This window comes from Glossina fuscipes, unplaced genomic scaffold (genome assembly GCF_014805625.2).
Source record: "Glossina fuscipes isolate IAEA_lab_2018 unplaced genomic scaffold, Yale_Gfus_2 1, whole genome shotgun sequence".
In the NCBI taxonomy this organism is placed as follows: Eukaryota; Metazoa; Arthropoda; class Insecta; order Diptera; family Glossinidae; genus Glossina; species Glossina fuscipes.
The window spans coordinates 27,317,303-27,341,020 of NW_023998415.1; the positions used below are offsets into that span (position 1 = coordinate 27,317,303).

The 23,718-nt window shown below is 33.0% G+C and overlaps 3 protein-coding genes across 5 annotated transcripts; 1 reads left to right on the forward strand and 2 right to left on the reverse strand.

Moving 5' to 3' along the window:
• Positions 1 to 1,430: 1,430 nt before the first annotated feature.
• LOC119645203 (phosphatidylserine synthase 1) lies at positions 1,431 to 8,769 on the reverse strand. Of its 2 annotated transcripts, none has more exons than XM_038045217.1 (7): positions 8,280 to 8,769; positions 4,692 to 4,950; positions 4,175 to 4,627; positions 3,966 to 4,078; positions 3,687 to 3,897; positions 3,516 to 3,615; positions 1,431 to 1,649 (listed from the first exon to the last, which is right to left on the reverse strand). In XM_038045217.1, exons 1-7 carry the CDS (start codon positions 8,564 to 8,566, stop codon positions 1,528 to 1,530), a joined length of 1,545 nt encoding a protein of 514 aa, XP_037901145.1. In that variant the 5' UTR covers positions 8,567 to 8,769; the 3' UTR covers positions 1,431 to 1,527. The 2 variants fall into 2 exon arrangements, with proteins under 2 accessions (XP_037901145.1, XP_037901146.1); XM_038045218.1 differs by lacking the exon at positions 8,280 to 8,769 and adding an exon at positions 7,076 to 8,242.
• On the forward strand, positions 8,468 to 11,082 carry LOC119645204 (HMG box-containing protein 4). 2 transcript variants are annotated; one of them, XM_038045220.1, is made up of 3 exons: positions 8,468 to 8,544; positions 9,273 to 9,422; positions 9,490 to 11,082. In XM_038045220.1, the coding sequence occupies exons 2-3, from the start codon at positions 9,389 to 9,391 to the stop codon at positions 10,755 to 10,757; spliced, it is 1,302 nt and encodes a 433-aa protein (XP_037901148.1). In that variant the 5' UTR covers positions 8,468 to 8,544; positions 9,273 to 9,388; the 3' UTR covers positions 10,758 to 11,082. The 2 variants fall into 2 exon arrangements, with proteins under 2 accessions (XP_037901148.1, XP_037901149.1); XM_038045221.1 differs by lacking the exon at positions 8,468 to 8,544 and adding an exon at positions 8,844 to 8,934.
• Positions 11,083 to 11,179: 97 nt separating this feature from the next.
• Positions 11,180 to 13,332, reverse strand: LOC119631673 (ADP-dependent glucokinase). Its single transcript, XM_038024078.1, has 5 exons — positions 12,817 to 13,332; positions 12,594 to 12,758; positions 12,271 to 12,536; positions 11,733 to 12,199; positions 11,180 to 11,487 (listed from the first exon to the last, which is right to left on the reverse strand). Exons 1-5 carry the CDS (start codon positions 13,176 to 13,178, stop codon positions 11,233 to 11,235), a joined length of 1,515 nt encoding a protein of 504 aa, XP_037880006.1. The 5' UTR covers positions 13,179 to 13,332; the 3' UTR covers positions 11,180 to 11,232.
• Positions 13,333 to 23,718: the final 10,386 nt, after the last annotated feature.

Below are 23,718 nucleotides of genomic sequence, written 5' to 3' on the forward strand. Positions count from 1 at the left end.
GATTTAAAGTACACACAGCACACAGTCATTTAAGAGTAGGACCAGTTTTATGACAAAAAAAAATCTTCATCGTCATTCAATGGAAGAGAGGTATATAACGGGTATAGGAAATGTGAAAAATAACGAACAGATAATGATGGATCGAGAGTAGAAGGAAAAAAACTCGAAAAATTACATTTTCGCGGAGAAGCGAATCTTAGCTACCCATCATCTAAGGTAAATGTACAAAAATGACTTAAGTTTTCAAATTACTTAGGACCGAGTCGATCAATATTTGTAGAAATATTTTATACATATAGCTCTGTTGATTATTCATTCGATTGTGTATTCGGTTTATATTTAATAAGTAGGTAGTTAAGAACTTATTATCGAAAATATATTGCAGTTTTCGGTATTTATGTAAAATACCTCAGACTTTTAGTGGGTAAAAGGCGATTTTCGAATAAATTTAAATCATAATTTGGAGCGAATGAATAAGTACTTATTAAAGCATGAATAGTAATTTTCATCAAAGCCTTTTGCAATATTGAAAATTGCATTTATCTCATCATTTCAACGCCCGATAGATTTAATGTAGATTAAGTCAAATATCTTGTGTTAATTATATATATATAAATACATGCATACATATATACATATACAATTTATAGAGTCCACAGTCCGTACGTTGTCGGTAAGTCAATTGACGTGGCGCAAAAAATCGATATATCTCCATTCTTTAGTGATGACTATGACTGTGAAGGTTCTTAAGTGTATTTCTGCATTGTTGCTGCATTTCTTAAAAGATATTTAAATAATTTATGTAGTTTTGTTTTCGGTAGAGTAGTATGTGTGTTTTTTTTTTTTTTTTTTTTTCTAAAATTACTTTTAAATTGTACATTTAAATTTCATTTAATGCTTTTTGTTTGTTTTGTTTTGTTGACTTTTAGTGTTTTGCTTTCGTTTACTTATAATCAGTACAGATTAGGTCTAAACACTATACATGTAATGTTTTGTTACTGATGACTTAAATACATTTTTATTTAAAAATAAGCTTTGTTGTTATTTTTGGTTTTTGGTTTTTTTTTTTTTTTTTTTGTTTGTTTGTTTTTGTTTTTATTTTTCTTTTTTTTTTCAATTTGAAAGTATGTGAAGGAGAGAGAATTAAAATTTATAAAATTTTATTCAATCTTCTTGTCGTTGCTTTTTGGGAATTTTTTGGGTGATATTTTGCCTAAAAGAAAAATAATAAAAGAAAAACGATTTAAAACAAAACGCATAAATTGATTTTTTTTTTTTTTTTTTTTTTTTAATAATTATAAAACAGAAAGCAGGATGGGGATAATAATTAAATAGTAGAATAGAAAATGAAACTTGTATATTTGAGAGAAAACTAAAAAGAAAGGAAAGCCGGATTATAATTCAACTGAAAGCTAAAATTAACGCTGCAAAGGTATTTTTCTCTTTTAACATAAATATGCATTTTTATTTATTAACTTGCATGACTATTACTAATAATTCATCTGAACGTTTATTTTACAGAAAATGTTAAACAATTTTAATTTTAATATCATACGGTGTGCTCTCAATGCCAACATGTTTGCTAATGGATTTATTTAGCTTTCCTCGTGCATGTGCAATGATTTTCGGATGTACATAATAAATGGGGCCTTTACAGATATCACATATTGATTTATTTTATTTTTTATTTTTATTTTTTTTTATTTTAGCAGACATGAAATATTTGATAAACAGAAAATAATAATGTTTGATGTTGAAAAGAACGCAAGAAGAAATTTTAACGAGAAAAGGAGAGAAAGAGAAACAGATAAAAGACATATAAAAGATCATAAAATGTATATAGCTACATGTAAAAATGAGTAATAAAGCTTAGCTTTGTATTCGATTTGATTCAAATTTTAAATATCCACCATCGATATTTAAGCCTAAAACAATTTCTCAAAATAATTATATACTATATATATTACATCTGTATTAAAATTTGCCAAATTTAACTTCCAAGCAATCCAAATAAAACAAAGTTTGAAAAAATGACAAAGCAAAACAAAGTAAACGAAGCATCGGTTATTTAATTCTTATGCCCTAATATTGATATTCATATGAAGGAGCGTCATATTTTATTTGACTAAAAATTAATTAAAATTTTTCCTAATACACCTTACACATCTGCGAATGCAAAACAGGAAAGGAATTAAAATTCAAAATTTTGTAGCATCAAGTCAGATATACATCTTTTAATTAACATTGCAATTGCAATCGGAATCAACTAATTCGCGGCTTCGTGGCTTGTCCTTTACTACTAAGGCCTATTACCTTTTCCTCACGCTAATGTTGTGTTTGTGTTCAGATCTAATCACGTACGTATTGTATCTTTCGCACACATAAATGAAAACGAAAAGTTGAAATATTTTCGCTGCAATGCATATGCACTTACGATTGCCGCGTAACAAAATATTACATACTCGTATATTTATTGCCTATTGTATACGAGTTTTGCAAACCACTTTAGGACAAACACATTTCTGAACGATAGGCAAAATGTTTGTTAAAAAGTGTTCAGTGTTCGGCTATCTTTCACTAGTCCTAATGTCATGGTGAGCAACAAATTACAATTTTCCAAAAGAAATAAATAAAATACAAAATTTCAAACGATGCAACGGTATTAGATTCGCTTATGCGAAGTTTTCAATCAATCCCACAAATATATCCCCCAATAACGGAAAGCTCTAAACTCTGACAGCAATGTTGGCCCAACAATGAGAACTATTTAGATTTCACAAAATTAGGCGAGAAACTCAATAAGGAGATAGTACTTTCTGGTCCTAATTTATTCAACGGTCTTAGAGCAGAAACTATAATTCATCTGCTGCCCCTATCTATAATGGAAAAGAAAATGTTTTTTTTTTTTTTTTTTATTAGTATGGATGAGAGTAATGAAGGTATGGAATAGTCCAGAGACTGCAAATACACACTCTCTACTCTAATAGGGTCATCGATAACCCCAGCAGGTAAAATTATTACAATAATAACAATAATAATTACAATACAAACAAACAATAGATAGGTTTAGTTACATGAGAAAAGGAAAACAAATTTATCAAAGATAATGATAATAAAAAAATGATTGTTTAATTATTTCTGAAACATCCGGAAGACTTTCAAATATGAATAATTTAGAAATGAATTTTCACAAGCTTTTCTAAACTTTTGAGCCAACTACGTTAAAATGTTAAAATGCTTGTAAAATATATATATTTTAAATTTTTAGAATATTTTTGGAAGTGGTGGATATTTATACATAACTACACATAAAATCGTGCTTAAAATTTGTGAGCCATAATATAAAAGTAAGGAACGTAAGAGAGTGGAAAACTCGAATTTACCAATTTGGTAAAAATTCCAAATTAGAAGTAAACAATTTCAGAATTTCTTTTGATTGAAAAAAAAAAAAAAAAGAATTGATTATCAAATTTAAACACAGAAAAGAAGAACTATTTGTTATTGTTGAAACGTACCTTTCGATTCTGCATTATCTAAAGTTTTAAATTTTTTCGTGGGTGACTGATTCGTAGAAGATGAAAGTAGCTTTTTCGCTTTACGTTTATCCATCATACGCTGAAATGTTTCATAACGATAACGATAACGATAACGAAATCATCTTTTGATATTAGATTACTTTCGATTACCTGCCATAAAACACAACCATAGACAAATGCTACCGAAATAATGACTTGTACCGTCAGCCACAACACAATATTGATAGCCTGCGTGCGTTCAAACAATTCCTTGCCATTTTTAATACACAGTATCGCCTCAGAGACCATGATGGCACAATAAACCCAACATTGAGTGCCAACGCGTTTACAACGCGTGTCTGTTACATATGTATAATATTGTCTGTAAGCGCAAGTATCGAATTAAATGTAAAGAATATTTAATTTTTATAATTCATATTACATGCTTACCTTACAGATGGCGCCACAAAAAGACCGATGAATATTAAACGCGCTATCACCACATAGTGATCGGGTGGCATTTCAAATATATGCTTTAAGAAGAAAGTATTCAGTTCGGTTATCTGTAAAGCACAATTTATGAAAAAGATTTTTAACGGCTACTGACTATCTCCGGTACACGTATTACAGACCCATGGAATTATATTTGTTCTGCTTACCTGCCAGAATATTACCAATTGTATAACAGCTGCAAATCTCATAGCTGTTGATTTCGGATCTAGCCATCTTATAGAAGTCCAGCTCTCGGGTGTAAATTGTAGCATGGCGCGCTTAATTTTACCACTGGTCGATGAAATGTCTTTGATACTGGCCCATTTGTATTCACGCATTTCTAGGATTTTGCATATTTTCAAGCCAACCCAAATGCCCAACCCATTACAAAGTAGAACATCTAAAATCAAGGCGTCCCACCAACATTCCACGAAATTGGGCAACAAATGAGCGAAAGTTATTTCCGTTATTTCCCACATTACCGATATCGCCCACAAAATGCCCATGTGACGAATTAGGATGGCTTTAAAAGCCCACCCTAAAAAATGGCCCCAAGCAAAGACGTCAAGATGACCTTTAATACGTTCTAATGTAATATCCGAACAATTGACACCATATTCCTGTGAAATTTTAAATGTAAAACATTTTAAATACGTAGTAATTATTTCTCACTCTTTCGCTTACCTTATCCATATTTATGTGGAAATCTTTTAACTTGGGATCTAGCCAGTACAAAATATTCATTATGGTTTTGAGGTTTTGAAACATTAAAAACTGTAGTGTCAACAAGTATAGGACCGAACAACCGAATAATATGCGCCATACAGCTGGATGCGGCCGTGTGAACGGACCGTTCGGGAACGCCAGCACCGATATGATTAGGAAAAAGAATACCACGCATAATATGCCAGCCCAGATATTATCCTCAAAATTTCCTTCGTCCCTGTTATTAATATAATTATAAACATTTATCGGTTGCCCCTCTGTGTTATGTGTTTTTTTAAACATAAGAAGCAAAAAATTGCGATTTTAATGAAACCATTCCTCCTTCTTCTTCTAAGAAACCCTTGATATTATGCTTTCCAATAAGTTAAATTTGAACAATTATAAATAAATATATACCTAAGGTAACGAAATTCAGTTTCTACATATTCAGAACCAACTGATTTGAAAACTTGAAATAAATAAGAGTTTGATTACAGAGCTCGTTGCGTTCACTTGATTTTGATTGTTTTATATCCTTTGTTTCGAAATATCCTAATTGTCAAGACAAATACATTGGCGATCTTACTAAAATGATTTTATTCAAAGTGCATACTAATGGCTGTCTAAGGCATTCAAGTCCATGTAAGTTCCGCGTATAGCAAGCAGGTTCAAAACTGATATTGCATTTCAACAGACATTTGCAAATTTTCCCTCAATTTTCAGATATACTTTAGTAAGCGTGAGAGAATTCAACGTTAGACAATGCACTGATTGAGTGACAGCTTTAATGCAAGGTCCATGTCTTGCATATGAACGCAACGGTATCATAATTGAAGAATGTAAATAATGTAAATAATATATTGTCGGTTGAAAGGAAAACCCCATTAAGTAGGTTAACGGCCAATTTAAGATAATGAAGTTTTAATTATTATAATTATCGATCTGATATATATTGGTTTTTTTTAGTGGCGCGACGATAAATTCCTGACAATAACGGAACTTTTAATTTTAAGTCATATGTACTGAACTGTCTTTCCTCTCAGTCGACGATGTAAACGCATCAGGTTTGGCAATTTCATCAGGTTTTCCTCAAAAGATGATTAGCTATATATGCTATATATGGCTGTATTAAAATCAGTTCTTGGAGCTATAGGTGAAAAACTCGAAGAGTCGTAATAATAATAAACACTCCTACGATTTCATTTTCTCTTTTTGAATATAGATATTGCGATTTACCTCGAGCCGTTTAGTGATTACAGATACTTGGGTAGATAACATAATAATTACAACGATTCTATGCGATGGTGGGCAGGAGAATTATGAACTTAGACGAGCAATAATATTTAGTAGTAATGTTTGAATAAAAGCCATTAAGTGGCACAAAAAAAAAAAGCATTTCCAGGAAATTTTCATATATTATTTTATTTTTAGTCATTTAATATATTTTATCTTTAAGTGACGTTATTAAACTCCGCTTAAACTTCGTTAAAAGTAAACTTTATTAAGCCTTTCAAACGTATAAAATTGCTCAAGTCTACCCTCAAAGCCGAATCCAAGTCTAAATGCTTTAATAAGTATTTGATATATAACGTGAAATGTGTGATGTGTTGTGGACTTTCTAGGACGAATAAAATTACTGATATTGACGGGTACAGATAAAGGCCAAAAATCATCGTAGTGTGTTCTGATATTAATTAAAACCTCTTAAGACGAACTTCGCGTCTTCAGATTGCCTTTCGTTCCGATGAAGAGCGGATATATTTTCTGGATAGTGGAAGCAGAAAGTTAAATAAATAGAATGTTGGATTTTTCATTGAATATGAATAATTTCTTTTGGAACACTATCCATAAATTATATGGAATATGAGGGAAATAATTTTTCAAAAATTCAGTTTCAAGATTCATTTTAAAACTAATGTGTTTTCTTTAATGGCAATATTTTGATTAATAAATGTCACTTCTTCTTTTAATTAAATGGAACACAATATAAGTGAGTTTTCAAATTATTACCAAGAACTGTTAACAATGAACTGACTCAAAATTCCACAGTTTCAAACAAGTGCCAAATTTATGGTTTGATTGCGAATAGTTGCAACTTTCTGTCGTTATATAAATGGAGATATTAATTTAAAAACTTTTTACACTCTCCGACGATAAGTTTATAAGCAAATTGCAAATGCTATCCTTTACACAAACTTGCGTGCATTCAGATTATATTATACAAAATGGTTGCATGAGCCTTGAGTAATCGCTAATTTTGTCCTAAAAAAATTTAATTTGATATTCCCACTAATCAATCAATATCTGAAAATCAAAACATTAAGTTTAAAACAATTCGTTTGTTAAACAAAACCGAAACTTACGGTTCCATTTTCGATATTCCGTATAATTATTCTCAAGCATTTGCTAGGCTGGTTATTAACAATTTTCTAATTTTGAAGATTTGAAAACTATTTATTTATTTATTAATTTTTTTTCTTATTAAATATTAATGTTATTCCTCGTACTGTAATTCATCATTTCTATTAGTTATAATTATTACTGTGTAATTTATCGTTTTTATATTAGTAACTGAGCGAATTAGATCCGTTCATAATGGGGAATATTAAATATGTTTTTTGTATTTACATCTAATAAATGAGTCGGAATTTGGAAAAAAATGACACAATTTTCAGTAGCAACACAAAACAGAACCGATGGGTGGAAAGTTTCGAATGTGTAGATTTAATTGCACCTAAAAGTAAGGGTTGGAAGCAAATTTAATATCAGAAGCGTAAGGAAGATATTTTTGTTTCGGAGTATGGATAAATTGTGGTAATTTTCTTTAAAATATATTCCAAATAAGTGTGTTTTACAGTATCTACCCTCTATAACATGGGATAAGGTGTAAAGTGCTTTTAACCTTTATGCAAATAAGTTGGGGAAATTATTTTGCGTTTTTGCTAATGTAATTCCACTTCAAATTCATCCCTACCTTCGAGTCTTATTTGATTCATAACTCTACGTCTCTGGTATATTATGCAAAATTATGTTTTCATCATCCTTTCCTTCTTGCAATTGCGCATTGGAAAAAAAATTGAAGTGAAGTTCTATGTGGCTTGGGCCGAATTTCATAATGCCCACCACAAGTTTACGTGCATATTTATAAATGCTATTATAGATTGCAAGATAGTGCGAAGATCAATTTGGTCGATATACATCTCATGTAGTTTTCGGCACCTGGTATATAATTCGATGTGAATTTTTATACAATTTGTCAGCATTTCACAAATTAATGTACAAATAGAAAAGTAACATTTATATGCGCATTGATTTTTATTGCAAACATTTCGATAATCTAAGGCACCACATCTGATGGCTATAAAAAGAAATTTTGAATAATCGTCATGTTTGTTTTGCTAGTTATTTTCTTTACAGACCTACCTTTTTTATTTTTTTTTTTTTATTTTTTTTTTTTATACCTTAGAAGCTTAGAAATTTTCTTACAACAGGGAAAGGCTTATTAACTTTGCTAAGCTAGTCGGCGTCTGTTTTCCTATCTTTTTAATTTATTTTTAGTGAACATACCTGACAAAGGCGAAATACATCACAGCTAATATGGAAACTGTCAGTAATGTTATAGTATGTGGCTTGTAAAAGAAATCCAAGGATATATCATCGACGGGACGCTCGTTGACTATAACAAAGGTTTTAGCAATTTCATCATGATTTCTTTCGGCGATACCACGTGCTTTAGTTGGTGTTGTTGGTACACTAGAGGCACCATACTTAATCGTTCCATACATATTAACACCGGAAGACGAATCAGAGGGATCGGGGCTATGTGCGCCGCGTGAGTTTGAACGTTTTTTCATAGTTCTATAGAATTTATAATCAATTCAATCGTTTTAAGTTTCTTTCTTTTAATGCGATTATCATCAAATGTATTTATAGATTTCTAAGATTTAAATAAATTTTGATTTAGTTGAGAGGCAGAGTTGCGCAACGTGCCTATTTTGGGTTTTTCTTTTTAATGTTTTTATAACTGCCTCAAATAATGCAACTAAAGTGCACCACTCTTTCAGATTTAAACGTATACTACGTAAATAAATTCTTGCAAATCGAAATGAAACACAATTTATTTCTTTATAAAATTAAAATTATACTGTGCTTAAAATTCTTAGTCTCTTTTTAAATAAAATTACAATATTTTGCATTATTTAAAGGCTGCCGGAAAGTATATGTGTGTGTATGAATACATGTGGGTATGCGTGAGCTAAAATTTACTTGCGTGTAGAGTTGCTGATGTACTAAAATCAGTCAAATTAAATACATATGAAAATTGCCGGAGTAATGAGAATATTTAACGAAATGAGTGCATAATCATCTTCCACATGTTATTCTTATTAAGAGAGTGAATTGGTGTTCGTCAAATTTTTTAATTAATTTTCTGAGTGACAGGAAAAATTAATATGATTAACTATTCAGAATATTGCATTTTCTCATAATTTGCCTTCGGGCATTAATAAAACGATATATAAATTTGTGATATCTCATATGATTATTTTCGGCATTTTTTAGCTCGTTTAGTGTAATAAAGTTTGGCATCACTGTTGTTTTACGAGAATTCAGAATTGCAAGGAAATAAAAACAAATACGAAGAAATCTGAAAGTCTATCTTAAGAAGATCTTTAAAAATGGGTAGCCCTCACTGTGCCAGTAGCACAAAAGGTAATAAAAATTCCTTGGATGTGGTAAGCGGGCTTTTTAAAGTATTATTTATTTGCATATGCCTTAGAATTTGAAGTAACGGGAGTGTCTCGTAGTGGCCGCGTTCGTAAAAAGTCATCTAAATTGTTAGATTTTCAGTCACCAGACGAAGTCGAGAAGAAACTGAAACGTTCTACACCGCGTTCAGTGGTAAAACACGGTGGAAGGGGACGTCCTAGTCTTGCTACTTTAAGAGCTCGTCGCATGAAAGAATCAAAAAATGAAAATGAGATCACCGATTGTAGAGATAACGGGCTTGACGACGATGACATTGATTTGGATTCAAATGCTAGTGACGACGACGATGTTTTATCCCCTAATATGGAGAATAGTAGCAGCTTAACGGTTGCAGCAGATTCGGATGATGATGGGTTTGGGGAATTGGTAGCTGATTTAGTGGGTGCGAACACTCAAAATCTTGAAATTAATTCTGGAAATCCCGAGTCCAAAGTTAGGCAATCTCTATATATGTCAGAAAATAATAATAAACGTAAAGACGGCCGTGTCGAACGTAAAGATAAGGGGAAAGCTCGATATACAGCTTACAGCTTATGGGCCCGGGAAATACGTAGGACATCAAAAATTGATTTAGATTTTTCGAACGCTGCGAAGCGATTAAGCGAATTGTGGGCTAATGTGTCCAATAAAGAGAAAAATTCATGGCGACGCAAAGCTAAAATGCAGGCCACTAAAGCCAAAGCTAGAGAAAAGGCTGGCATGCAAAATACGAGCAACTTTAGTCAAGGAGAAAAAATTCAACAACTACAGACTACTTCATTTATTAACAGACCTACAACTAACCGCACTAGAAAGTTAGCTGAAGATAAACGTAAGGCAAGAGATGCGACAAATATTGAAAACGTATCCAGTTCAACCAAACGTCAAAGAAATAATCCTTATAGAAAACATCAGAATTCTACTCCAAACAAGTCTAATTCAAACACCTTGACTAATGGGAAAGCTTCACCCAGTGGTTATGGAAATGGGGTATTAAATGCTGCGAAAGGGTTAAGTAGTATGAGAACTCCTTTGCCAGGCATAGAACCAATCGATGCTGCTGCTCATTTGAAGTTGTTAGGTGAAAGTTTAACAATTATCGGTGAACGTTTAAAAGAGCACGATGGCCAAATTGCTGTCTCAGCTAGTTTATCAGTATTGCTGGATAGTCTTTTATGTTCCTTGGGACCACTGCTCTGTCTCACTACACGTTTGCCTGGCCTGGACAAGAAACCGCAATTGAAAAACAATTTAGCCTTAACTTTGGATAATATTGCTTATGTTATGCCGGGGGTCTAGAATTTAGCACTTGCGATTTTAAATCAGTAGCAGAATAATATATTTTTTATGTATGTATTTTAAAGCGAATATGTATTTACATAAGCACGAATGTTTAGCTTTTTATTTGATTTGAGAAAAAAGTAATTTTTTTATTACAAATTTAACAAAAGATAAACAAACAAGTTTATAACTTTGAATTTTGTCGATTTTTAACACACTTACTGAACACATCATAAGAAACAGGAATGCATAAACATACACAACCCGAATTAGTATAAGAGGAAACTAAATTTAGATCAAAATGTACATAAAATAACAAGGACAAATGTTTAATTAATGAAAAAGAAATAAATAATTAAGTGAGTAAAGTAAAATAAATAATAATAAAACAAAAAATATTAATTAAAAAAAAAAAAAAAAAAAAAAAAAAAATATAGGTATGATTTATGTTGTCAGGTTATCAAATTTCCTTTTTGTTTTTGGAGAACTAATGTTAAAATTGCTGTGATAAGGCGGCAGCTGATATATTATCCCCTGCTCCTGCCGTTTTCTTAGCCACACGGCAGACTAAAACCGGAGAAACACAAATGTTTATTTCAATCGATCTTTTCATCTCTTCAATTTCTAATGTCTCCATCCAGCAGGCTACTGGATTTTGAGGATTAAAGTTGATACGTTGAGCTTTTGTTTTATTCAATGAAGTCGAAAAGCTATCATCCAATATTAGCGAAGAAGCCTCTGGATTAATCTGAGGGGGGAAGAAAAAATGGAAAATTTATTACTTTAATCCGTTCTCCTTCGTTTAATATTTGTTTTGAAATTGCTATTCTACAGGATTGTATATGATTGCAGGATTTTGTAACTTGATCGACTTAATATGTTGCTTTTAATCGTTCATTGAGCTTACGGAGTCTCAGACTCGTATTTGTAAACTTTATGAGCAGATTAAAAAAAAGCAGCATATACAGGTCGAATAGCTTAATAATTACTTACCGTGTCCATCTGACAAACGTAACGATTAGCCATTAATGCTGCTTTAGCTACTGCAAGACGTGTATTTTTCCAATTACTATTGCTTACGGTCATCAACGCTTGGTAAGCTAGTGTATGCAAATGTATGCGCGTCAGCAAACGTCTTTTCGTTTTATCTGTTTTCGTTGCATATTTGTAGTAATCGAAGGCCAACATACGCAATATTTTACGCATCTTATCTAGAGTCGGAGCTAATCGCGGGTTACAATCTGAGGCTAAAGTAGTTCTCCCAAATTCAAGGACTTGTGCTAAGTTTTCTAACTCCTGCTCATTCATACCTAAAGAATCTACATAAGGTAGAACATATCGCTTTAGTTGTTGTAGTAATTCGATTTCCACATAACTAGCCATTTCAAAATGTAATAATGTCTGTGATAAGGCATTAGTTAACTGCTGCATAACTTTCAATAAACGTGACTCTCGTACTCCTGCGACAAACGAACAAGGCAACGGCATATAAAGGCAATAAGGATTTTTCAATTGATAATAATGCATTTACCTTTTTCAAACTTGTAACTATCCATCATTTGCAGGCCGCTTATAACAATTAAATGAGGCTGATAATCTTTAATCGCTTTTTCCAAATTTTCTAAGGATTTCAAATAGGGATTGGTTTGATCGTTATGTAAGATGTAGCGATTGGCTCGAGGAGCGGTAAATGGTCCCCAAGTTTCGCCGGCTTTATACTCTAAGATTAAATGAATATCGTCTTCTGGTACTTCATCACCTGCAATTCGTATATCTTTAGGCACTAAACGGCGTAATCTGTATACAAATAAAAAATGAAAAATTTTTAAATATAATTCGTATCATTCTAATTACTTGTATGACATATGGGCTCCCAGCAGTACATCCCAACCCTCTTTCCGAAAACGTATGCCCATTAAAGGAGCATTTCCGCCTATTTGCCATTGTATGTTACCATGATGACCTCTTTTAGCTTTTCGTATAAGATTGCGGAATAAAGTTGAGTTTGGGATTGTTCTCCTAAACATTAAGGGAATTAATAAATTCAATTTTTGGATATTAATTTCTCATAGCTTACTCTGCAGCTGCCCCCTTTTGAAAGTAGTAAGCGAACGTCTCGAGCAATTCCGTTTCATCGTTGACTTCATCTACAGTAAATTCTTGATTCAATTGCTTTGGTATTTGATCTGTGTAATTTAGAAATTCCGTAGCATTTATAACCAGATCTGTGCACGCACCATAACCGATGGCTACTCTAAAATTCGGTGCAGACCAATCTCTATTTAAGCTTTTCTCAATAGCTAAAAGACCCGTCAATATTGTTGTCAACTTATTTAACTGCTTTAGCGACAGAAACGCCTGCCATACAATCGAGGTAAGAGCCGCAAATACGGAGCAAGTGGTCAAGAAGCCCATATATTTTAACATCGTAATATTCATTGTTTAAAACGCCGCAGTTTAAATTCCTTTATTTAACGATATAGATCCGGATTTGACGCAAAGATATGACAAGAAAATCGAAAGCAAAAAAACGAGAAATTGTCAGAGAAAATTTTTAAAAAAAACCAATACAAAAACCGGCTGCGGCTAGGTCGTATTGTGATAACAAGTGTCATAAACAATTTCCAACAAAAAAAAACTTAAAACGTGCATTAAGATAGCAACAGCAAGCAAGCGACAAAAAGCATCTCTGAATATACGAGAGAACGTGAAATTGATCAAAGTTACTGGGCCCAAGCGTAATCGTTAAATGGCATCACACTACTGCGCCCAATAGAATATTAACTTTGTATTCGGATCTAATTTTAGTCGAAATATTAAAAGTTAAATTTTATTGCCATATAAAAACCTACTAAAATGGGAGCATGCCCAAGAAATCGTATCGCAAATAGATTAAATCGCACAATTCCGTATGAGTAATTCATCAGATAACGACCTATTAATAAATACTGCGAAAATTGCGACCAATAAGGTGAATACCCTGTAGATGTGCATAGATACCAGATAGACAGATAAAGGGAGAGTTGTTCTCAAATCGACTTTAAAATTGTAGGTAAAAACATTACGAAATCTATGCAGAGGACACTGTGAAGGGAAACATACAAACATAATCCGTTTAATGAATTAATAAATTTAATGTTGCACTTGTGTGCACCAATTGCTCCGTTTGCACAAAAGAATGGATGAAAGCCACATATATGAGTACTCGACGACCAATCCTATTTCTATCGAAAGCAGTCTGATGGGCATCGGAAATCAATGCGAATAGCGCTATAGTACTTGTGACCTAGTACTAGGACCTATTAGTCCAACTATGAAAGAGCTTTTGAAAAATTGACCTCTAACTGATATTTGCAATGCCATAACGAATTCCTTGATTATGAAAGTTGATACGAAAGACTGAAAGTCAAAGTCAATTGTCAAAGTTAACATTCTCGAAATAACACTATGGGTCGGATGCACGTCTCTAGTTAAAGACGATGGCACTGACAACTCACAACGTTATGAATATAACTGATATGTGAATTTCTAATTGTGATCCGGCCGGCTTGCTTACTGTTTTTGCTAATGTTAAATCTGCAGATGGCTGTCGTGGCATTCAAAACCTTTATGTTTAAATGCAACATTCCTTGTTTAACTGTTCTGACACTTTTATGGTTAATTGCAAACAAGCTGGCATTTGCGAGAAGGATTTTATATATTGTTTAGGCAATTATTTGCATGGTCATATATATGTGTGTTTGTGTGCGCATCCGGTTTTTTTAACGAGCTTAGTGTAGGCATTTTTACTGGTCAATATAACACCAAATTATTGCCGTGGCCGCAGAAATAGAAAACGCGTGCTTGAATACCGATCAATTCCGTTCATATGGTTAAGTATCGCGTACGATTTGTAAATGCGGTCGGGTATGTGTCTTAGATGAAATGTGTTTACTATGCTTTATTTCATATTTCATTAGTTATGAATTATTATCCGCTGATTTACACTTGTGTGAAACTACTCGAACAGATATGATTATTATTCTATATATTATTGTATTAGCTTATAGTACAGTAAAACATATATATTCAGTTCTGAGGTAGTACAATCTTATAGACATGTATAATCTTATAGATATGTAACTAAACAAATATATAAGGAAAGATTGACATGAAAGCTTACATATCGAAACAATGAATGTGTTCTTACTCAAGTATACAAGAATGAGAAGAAATAAAAAATAAATAAGGAAATGATATTCAAAGGTGGTTGAATCAACAGGCTGAAGAAAGTTCAAATATTTATTGTTGTATGTGTTTTATGGGTGATCTTAATCGCTGTGGCCAGGACAATGCGTAACACACGCATCTACAAAGACCGACAGATGGAAGGACAGGCAGACATGCTTAGATGGACTTAAAATTTGATAGTAATCAAGAATATGTGTACTTTATAGGGTCTGTGGAGTCAACTGCAATTTCTAATAACGTTGCAGGTACTGAGTTTGAAAAGGCGAACGCAACGAATGCATTTGCATGGTGCATCATGCACTCAAATGTCAAAGTATTTGATGGTACAACTGTAACAGTGTTATATGAAAATCTTTTATTTATTTACCTAAACTAAGATGTAATGTAAAGATAACAATAATATAAAATAACATAATTTAAACTTAGATATAAGATAAATCAAGCCAATGTATTCCGTGTTATATTTAAATTCAAGTCTCAAGGTGTAAAATGTTATGATAGCCGAAGTTTCGTTACTAACGTACATATATCATATCGCTGCCATATGTTTCATGCCCAAAAGTTGCGAACCGAATTGCATCGCATAAGCACGCTGGCATTCTCAGTAACTTCTCTAATACTGACTCAACGGTTCCCCATAAAAATTCGTTTCACTGCTTAAACGTTCTTACCGTTTGTTTAAGTGCTCGGGCGTCCAACATTTTTTTGGCCTTCTGTACAGATCGTATACGGTTTATAAACATTTTTTTTCTTTTTGCTCAAAGCAGTCTGGCCAAATGCCACAGTGAACATTTTAAGTGAGTTGGAATACTTCATTTGATTTTTCACACAAAATTTAATCCAGATTCTTTGGTCCATGTTTTCCGATAGCAGAAAATCGTCAAGCATACCAAAATTCGTATAACCTTTATATCGATCGAAAACGAGTTAAAAACATAAAATGACTGATGATGTCAACATATGTTGGGGACATGTGTACCAACCTAACAACAAAAAAAGGAATCGCGTTTTTGGAACATACCTCGTATAAGCATAATTCAGAAAGCTATAAAATTCTTATCAAATTAATAAATTACTTTCACCCCCAGGCCTGGGAATACACGAGCGGTTCTTTTTTGTGTCAACCCCTCACTTAGTTTTTAAAAAATTTGATGCATATATTGATAAGCCTTAACAAAGGCACATAACTGCACTTCGATAATTATTTAAGGTTATGCTAGAAATATTAAAAAGTCACTGAAGCTTTCATACAAATAAATGCAAAATTGTTCATAATGCATAGTTTAACTAATGATAAAGCAAGAAGCAACATAAAGTTTCTATTCATATATATATTAGTTTGGGGAAAAAGAAATCCATTATTTTTTCGGTCGATGACTGCACTGATAGATTTCTCTTAAAGTATCGATCAAACAATTTCAGATTTATGCTCGTTGGAAAGGTGACATTTCGCAGTAAAAAAAATTCCTTTGCTGTTTTTTGTTTGGTGCATTCAGTTACAGCGAGTGAGTTACAGCGTGTTAAAAATGGAAGTGAACAAAGAGAAAATTCGGTACATTTTACAGTTTTTCTTTGACAAAGGCGAAAATCCAAGCCAGGCGGCTAAAATTGTGAATGGTGTTTATGGTTCCGATACTATAACAGGTAATTATGTGCAATTTTGGTTTCGTAGATTCCATTCAGGAATTTTTGATGTTAAAGATGCACTTCGCACAGGTAGGCCGGTCGTCGAAAATGTCGATAAAATCGGAGAAATGATCGAAGTTGACCGGCATGTTAGCAGTCGTAACATCGCCCAGGAGCTAAAAATCGACCATAAAACAGTTTTAAACCATTTACACAAAGCTGGACTCAAAAAGAAGCTCGATGTTTGGGTGCTACACCAATTAACAGAAAAAAACATGATGGATCGAATTTCCATCTGCGAAGCCTTGGCCAAACGGAATGAGATAAACCCATTTCTTAAACGGATGGTGACTGGAGATGAGAAATGGATCACATACGATAGCCCTGTGCGAAAACGATCGTGGTCAAAGAGCGGTGAAGCACCTCAAACGGCCAGGAAGGTTTTGCTATGCATTTGGTGGGACTGGAAGGGCATTATTTATTATGAGTTGCTTCCATATGGCCAAACGCTAAATTCTGATCTCTACTGTCAACAACTGGACCGTTTGAAGATAGCGATTGACCAGAAACGGCCAGAATTGGCCAACAGGAGAGGTGTCGTGTTCCACCAGGACAACGCTAGACCGCACACATCTACAGTGACTCGCCAGAAACTCCGGAAGCTTGGTTGGGAAGTTTTAATGCATCCGCCATACAGTCCGGACTTGGCACCAAGCGATTATCATCTTTTTCTTGCATTGCAAAATTTCTTTAATGATAAAAAATTGGAATCTAGGGAGGATTGTGAAAATCGACTACTAGAGTTTTTTGCAAATAGAGACCAGCACTTCTATGAGAGAGGCATTTTGAAGTTACCTTTAAAATGGCAACAAATCATACAACAAAACGGTGCATATTTGACCCAAATCGGACAATCCAAAGCATGTTAAATAAAGTCCTGAAGTTCATATAAAAATAATGGATTTCTTTTTCCCCAAACTAATATATATATATATATATATATATATAAAATATAGTGTGTATATGAATCCAACCCGGCTTATTGATCATGACAATGATATTCGGATAATTATTAATAAATGTAATGAAAGAGATTATTGTACAGGCGTTGCAAATATAGAGATCAATTTAAAATAATCACTTATGTCTAAGAATTTTTTAAAACTTGAGTGGTTTTCTGTTATATTTAATGCATTAAGCTGTTAATATCGTATATTTAATGGGGGTTTGGGGACTTAATCATTTGAATGATTTTATACTCGGTAAACAATTGAAATAAAGCGAACAAAAGCGACTGGGTTTAAAGGGCAGAAAACCGCATTCATTGAAACGATTATAATGTATAGGGTAACTAGCATTTCTACGATCCAGTACATGGCTATACTTTTGATTAACGTCATATTCTAAATGTCATCTGCTTGTCCGTCCATTATTCCTTGTTAAAGATGAGCTACAAGAGTACATCATGTACATACATATTTCCTTTGCTAGTTGCTAGCCCGAGCTCAAATAAGGTCTGACGCTTTCATCAACTCATCTATAATTAGTGGAAGTCTGCGGAAAATCTTAAAGAAATGAAATCCTTGGAATACCGTCGTCGTTAACTTACAACCTGCAGCTCACATTTCCTTCGGCAGTTAATACCAAACGTAGTCTTGGTTGTAATTCAAAATTTTTTAAATCTTTTCCATGTTGCATGTAATTTGTGTTTCTATAAATCGTTTACGGTAATCGTACGTGTGCATTTTATGCGGTTATTACTAAGCAAATAATATATCCTAAGTGATATGTCAAGCAATATGATCGCAGTTCTTTAATTTTTATGTTATACATATATATATATATATATATATGTAATTACTTAAAGTTGGATAGCAGTCGAGGATTATTTCCTTCCTTCGTTACCAGTGGATTGATGGTCGGTTTCATTTCATTGTGTAATTTAAAAAAAAAAAAATATTAAAACGATGTGTGTGTGAGACTTGCGTTTATAAGAAACGCCGTGCATTCGACATATACTAAAAAGCACGCCTTAACTAAGCTGTAATTGTTTGACAATTATGTCTGCAATTAGAATAATTAAATGCATTCAAACGTAATGCTCTGACACTGCCAAACGGTTCAGATGTAAGCAAATGGACACGTACATGCATATATGCGCACACTTGCGTAAAATTGTGAGAGAAATAAAGAACAACAAGTTGAAATATATAAACGCTTAAAAGAACAGGTTTTCATGACAGCCAAAGGAAACTGTCGTGATGCGAAGCGTTTATCATAAAATTGTTAAACAATCAAAAAACCTTGACTTTGGCTATTGAAAAGAATGCAAGTTTTTTCTTTCTATATCTTTGTTCGATTTAACTTTTTTTTTCGCTTTTTCACATAACACCACCACCAGCTGAAGGTATATTGAATTTGTCTTTCGTTCTGTAAGATGAACAAATGCGCGTAATAAGCCTGAGAAAATTTATATGGACTTTATTAATATTCTGACTCGTGCCACATTTACTCTTAAGTAATAAATTAAGCATAAATTAAGTTTAACAATAAGTGAAAAAATCAAAAAGCCGATCATGAAACGAATATTCTACAGCATCTTCCTTCCTTCACTTAGGTAAAGATAAACTTTTCACGCGGGCCCTTGTATGGGACACGTGAACTCACATGACTTAAATTTAGCAAAATTATTTTTATGATCTTTTGCGTGATAAATAAACTAAACAGTAGACTAAGAAAATACACTTTTTTGCCATTACTGATCAACTAACTTCGACTTCAGTGTTCCACAGTAGTTAACAACCTGAGATATTATTACTTAACTACTTTCGCTGACAAATGATTCACTCCAATTTACTTTAAAGAGACAGTCCGTCATTCGTCCAAGATGCATGCTAACGAATCAAAATTCGTCAAAATATATCAAAACTTTCAATCTGTATATTGACCATGAAAAATGAACACACGAACAGTCATTGGACAGACATAGACCATCCATTGGTAGGTACATTAAAAAGTGCGTCCCTTAATAATCTGCATAATTTAATAATTTGGTAGATAAAAAGCGGGACCATTAAGCCAGGTACCCGAATTGAATTAATTGTCTTTGGCTTGTGGTCGTAGTTGTAGTGAACGCCCGATTGATAAAGATGTAATACTTACCGATTCCCCTCTGCCTACATTTTTTCGACTATTACATTGCTTACATCCATGTAGGTGACAACCGCCGAGTGTTGGGTCACATTAGCAAAAAACAAAAAAGAGAAAAAAGACAAGTGATACATTTAGCTTACAACATGGACTTTCAATAAGCATTCAGAGTAACGTCGCACAAAAATTCACTTGAGAGTGTTCCACGGTGCGGTGCTAACAAAGAAGCGAACGACAAAAGATAGTGAAATAAGCCGGAATCATCCGCTTTAGAAGATTCGTCTTAGAAGACTGCACCACTCTATTATATATGAAAATATATTGTTGTTGTATAAATTAGAAGATTTACTTTTATAAAATACTTACCTGAAGGCGACGTAGCAACTCAAGTAATAAGAAATACTTACCTCTAATACTCGTGCAAATAAAGTTTACTTTATTTATAATCATATGTATGTTGAAATTACATCAATTGAAAAATAATTACATAAGCAGTTGAAAGCAGCGCTGTGTCACAGTGATCCATCAATATATTGATGCTTCACTTGCCAAATCGATTAACTCCACTTTTCGAATTTCATTCAATTTCAATATCAAAGCATCTCATTTGCTCCTGTACTGTACATATTCAAAACCAATTTCTTCAATAATAAGTATTAACCCCACTAAACGACAAAATCCTTTTGATCGCTGAATAATCAATAATTTATTTATAATATTTTATCATTTTTGTCAACTTTTTGTTTTATGGAGTTGATCGATTTGGCAAGTGAAGCATCCATATCATGAATCCTGAAAAATGGATATAAATAAAAACCATATTTACTAAATCGTAGGTAGTTAGTAAAAGTCCTTTGAAATTACTTAAATAATTTCCACATATATTATACAATGCAAGGCATAATAATTTTAAAGATTAATTCAAAAATATAGGTATATACATAAATGAAAAATAAATAAACACATTTTAATCCATCTTGAATGAATTTTTGGAGCTGATCGATTAAAGATTGATTCATGTTTTCGCCAAAAAAATACACACTTGTCGCGCTCTATTTTGAGGATTTTTAATATAAGACAATTTTTCGCCAATTTTCAATTAAAAGTACCCCAACACATCAGCCAATAAGTTTAACTGTCTGACACATATATGCCGTCACCGTTGACAGACAAAAGAACAATGATGTTACCGGTTATCAAATAAGAAAAATGTTACAGTATTTTGAGATATCCTTTATTTATTTATTTTTATTTTATTTATTTACAAGTGAAACTCAGCTAAAATAAATGAACGGGCGAATTCAGTTGACCCTTACAAGTATATAAAGTGAAGTGAAGAGAATAAAATTCATGTATAAATAAATAAGAAAGAAAAAAGGAAAGGACATCAAGCAAAGAAGCATACCCACAATCGTTACAGATCCGAGCTATGAGTAAATCTCTTGGGGATTGCAATCATGCAAATGCTTGGCAACCGATAACAGTAAACAATACCAGTTAATTTTCAAATTATAGCGAGATGCTAAAATTACAATTACATCATCAAGTAATGTAGGCGAATCGATATTTATTAACTTAATTAAGACGGAATCACCAAGCGTTTCTCAATTGATGGTAAGGCTAACAGAAGCAATCTACTTTCGTAAGGAAGGAAAGAGATAAGCGAGTTTCAATCCAAATTCCTAAAGGCAAACAGCAAGAATTGCTTTTGAACGGGTTCTATTGAATCTGCATAACATCTATAGGAACGAGACCACACAAAAGAGGCATACTTAAGTATTGGCGTGATCAAGGTCATGTATAGCTTTTTTGTAATATACGGATCAATAAACTGTTGAGACCGCCGTTTAATGAAACCTAACTCCGATCCTAGCTGTATTGAAAGAAAGCTCAATGTGTAAATTAAAAAAAAAAAAATGTTGTCTTTGGTTGCATAGAAAGCTGTAAATCGATGAACGAATCTACGTCTCCCAACTTGTGTGAATCGATGAAATACTCAAGATTTGATGACTTTCTCCTTGAGAAAAAAAGCTTCTTGCATTTCGTTAGATTTAATTTCATAAAATTTAGCGAGCACCATGATGCTGATACGATTGCGATTCCAAGGAGAAGGAAGAAAACACTTTAACTTCGTTAGCTTACATTGAGATCTGGCTGGATTTAATCGCCGAGGGGACACTATTAGTGTATAAATGAAATAAAGCGGATCTTAAGTAGCTGCCTTGAGGGAGGCCAGACGCTATGGGAAATTCGTTCGAGGTGATGAAGTTAAACAGCGCTCTGAACGATCTGTTAAGCAGATACGAAGTATCACCAAGTCGAAACGGAAGCCAAAGGTTTGGAGTTTAAACATTAATAAATTATGGTTCATTAAGTCAAACACTTTGCTAAAATAAGTATATACAGGACGTCTGTGCGAGGGCCAATAGAAAAGTCTTTGAAGACATGGCAAGTAAACCCTAAAAGATTCGTGACAGTAGATCTTCCTTTCCAAAAGCCATGTTGGAATGGAGAAGAATAAGATTTAATAGCAAAAGCTAGATGTTGAATAACAATTCGCTGAAAAAATTTAGGTAAGACACTCAACTTGCCGTTGCGTCTAAAGTTCTCAACGTGAAGCGGAATAAGGAAGCTACTCGTCCAACACAAAGGGAAATAATTTGAAAGACTGATTAAAAATCTTTGAAATAACACCACTTAGTTCCATAGAGCATATGAGCAGTGAAGAGATTCAAGGTTTCAATATCATCAGAGGACTCAGCCATTGAAAGAAACGTGCCAGGGAGTATGAAGATCTTCCTTTTGCAGTTAACAAATTTTAAAAAATATCCAGGATTAAAAAGCAGTGAGGATTTTGTCAATTGCAGGTATCTGCAATAATATTGCTGGTTGAGCTAATTAAATCTATGTCTTGATGCAGAATAGGCAAAATAGTCGTAAGCAAAACCACTTTTCGTAAATTTTTTGAAAAGTTTGTTGTTCCCATTTTCGTAATATTTAATTGCCTTGTTAAACCGTGGCGGGCACCTGCTTTGAGGGCGAGGTTGCCCTGATCGCAACGGATGCAGAAATAGCTACGTTTAATATATTATTGAACAATGCTAGTAGGATTTCAATATTCCCAGCAGAAAAATCGAACATAATACGTGAAAGATGAGAATTAAGCAGTAGTTTTGTTAAAATCGTCATATTTACTGGAAGAAGTTGGATATGGTTCGTTAAAGAAGTTCAACTGACCATCATGTCGGTAATAAAAGTAAATGCATATTGATGGATGATATACATCCTTGGGTAAACTAAAAGGTGGACAGCGATTAACAACTATTTCTGAAAAGTTGTTGATTGGCAATTTTAGCCCGAATGCCAATAAATGCAAGGGTGTGAAGATAAATTCAAATTTAACTAACAAAGGCACCTATCATTTCTGTTAACAAAACTCTGTTAATGACTTAACCGAGCTCTGTTAAATAATTACAATTGAGATATAGTTGGATTTGAAAGCCTACTCCGTCAATATTAAAAAAGGGGAAAATAATTTTGTGGACATTTCACGAAACTATATGAAAATACCTTTCAACAAACAAATTCAAATTCTGCCTGTGGGAGCTATTTTTAACGGTGTTTTGAAATTTGGTATGTTAGAGAAAAATGGATATGAAATAACTGGCAAATTTGAGACTCTCGTACGCCCAAACTAGAAAATGTCACCTATATTCACCTATATCACGTGAATCTATATAAAAGCACCTGTCGAATGAGCAATAAAAATTAAAACTTTTCTTTCGAGAACTATTTTTAACAATTTTTTGAAATTTGGTATATTACCGGAAAATGGCTATGGAAGAACATCCAAATTTGCGTATAGTATTCTAGTGCAAAATACACTACACTGTAGTACAATATATTTTAGTACAAAATACACTATACCGTAGTACAATAAATTTTAGTACAAAATACACTATACTGTAGTACA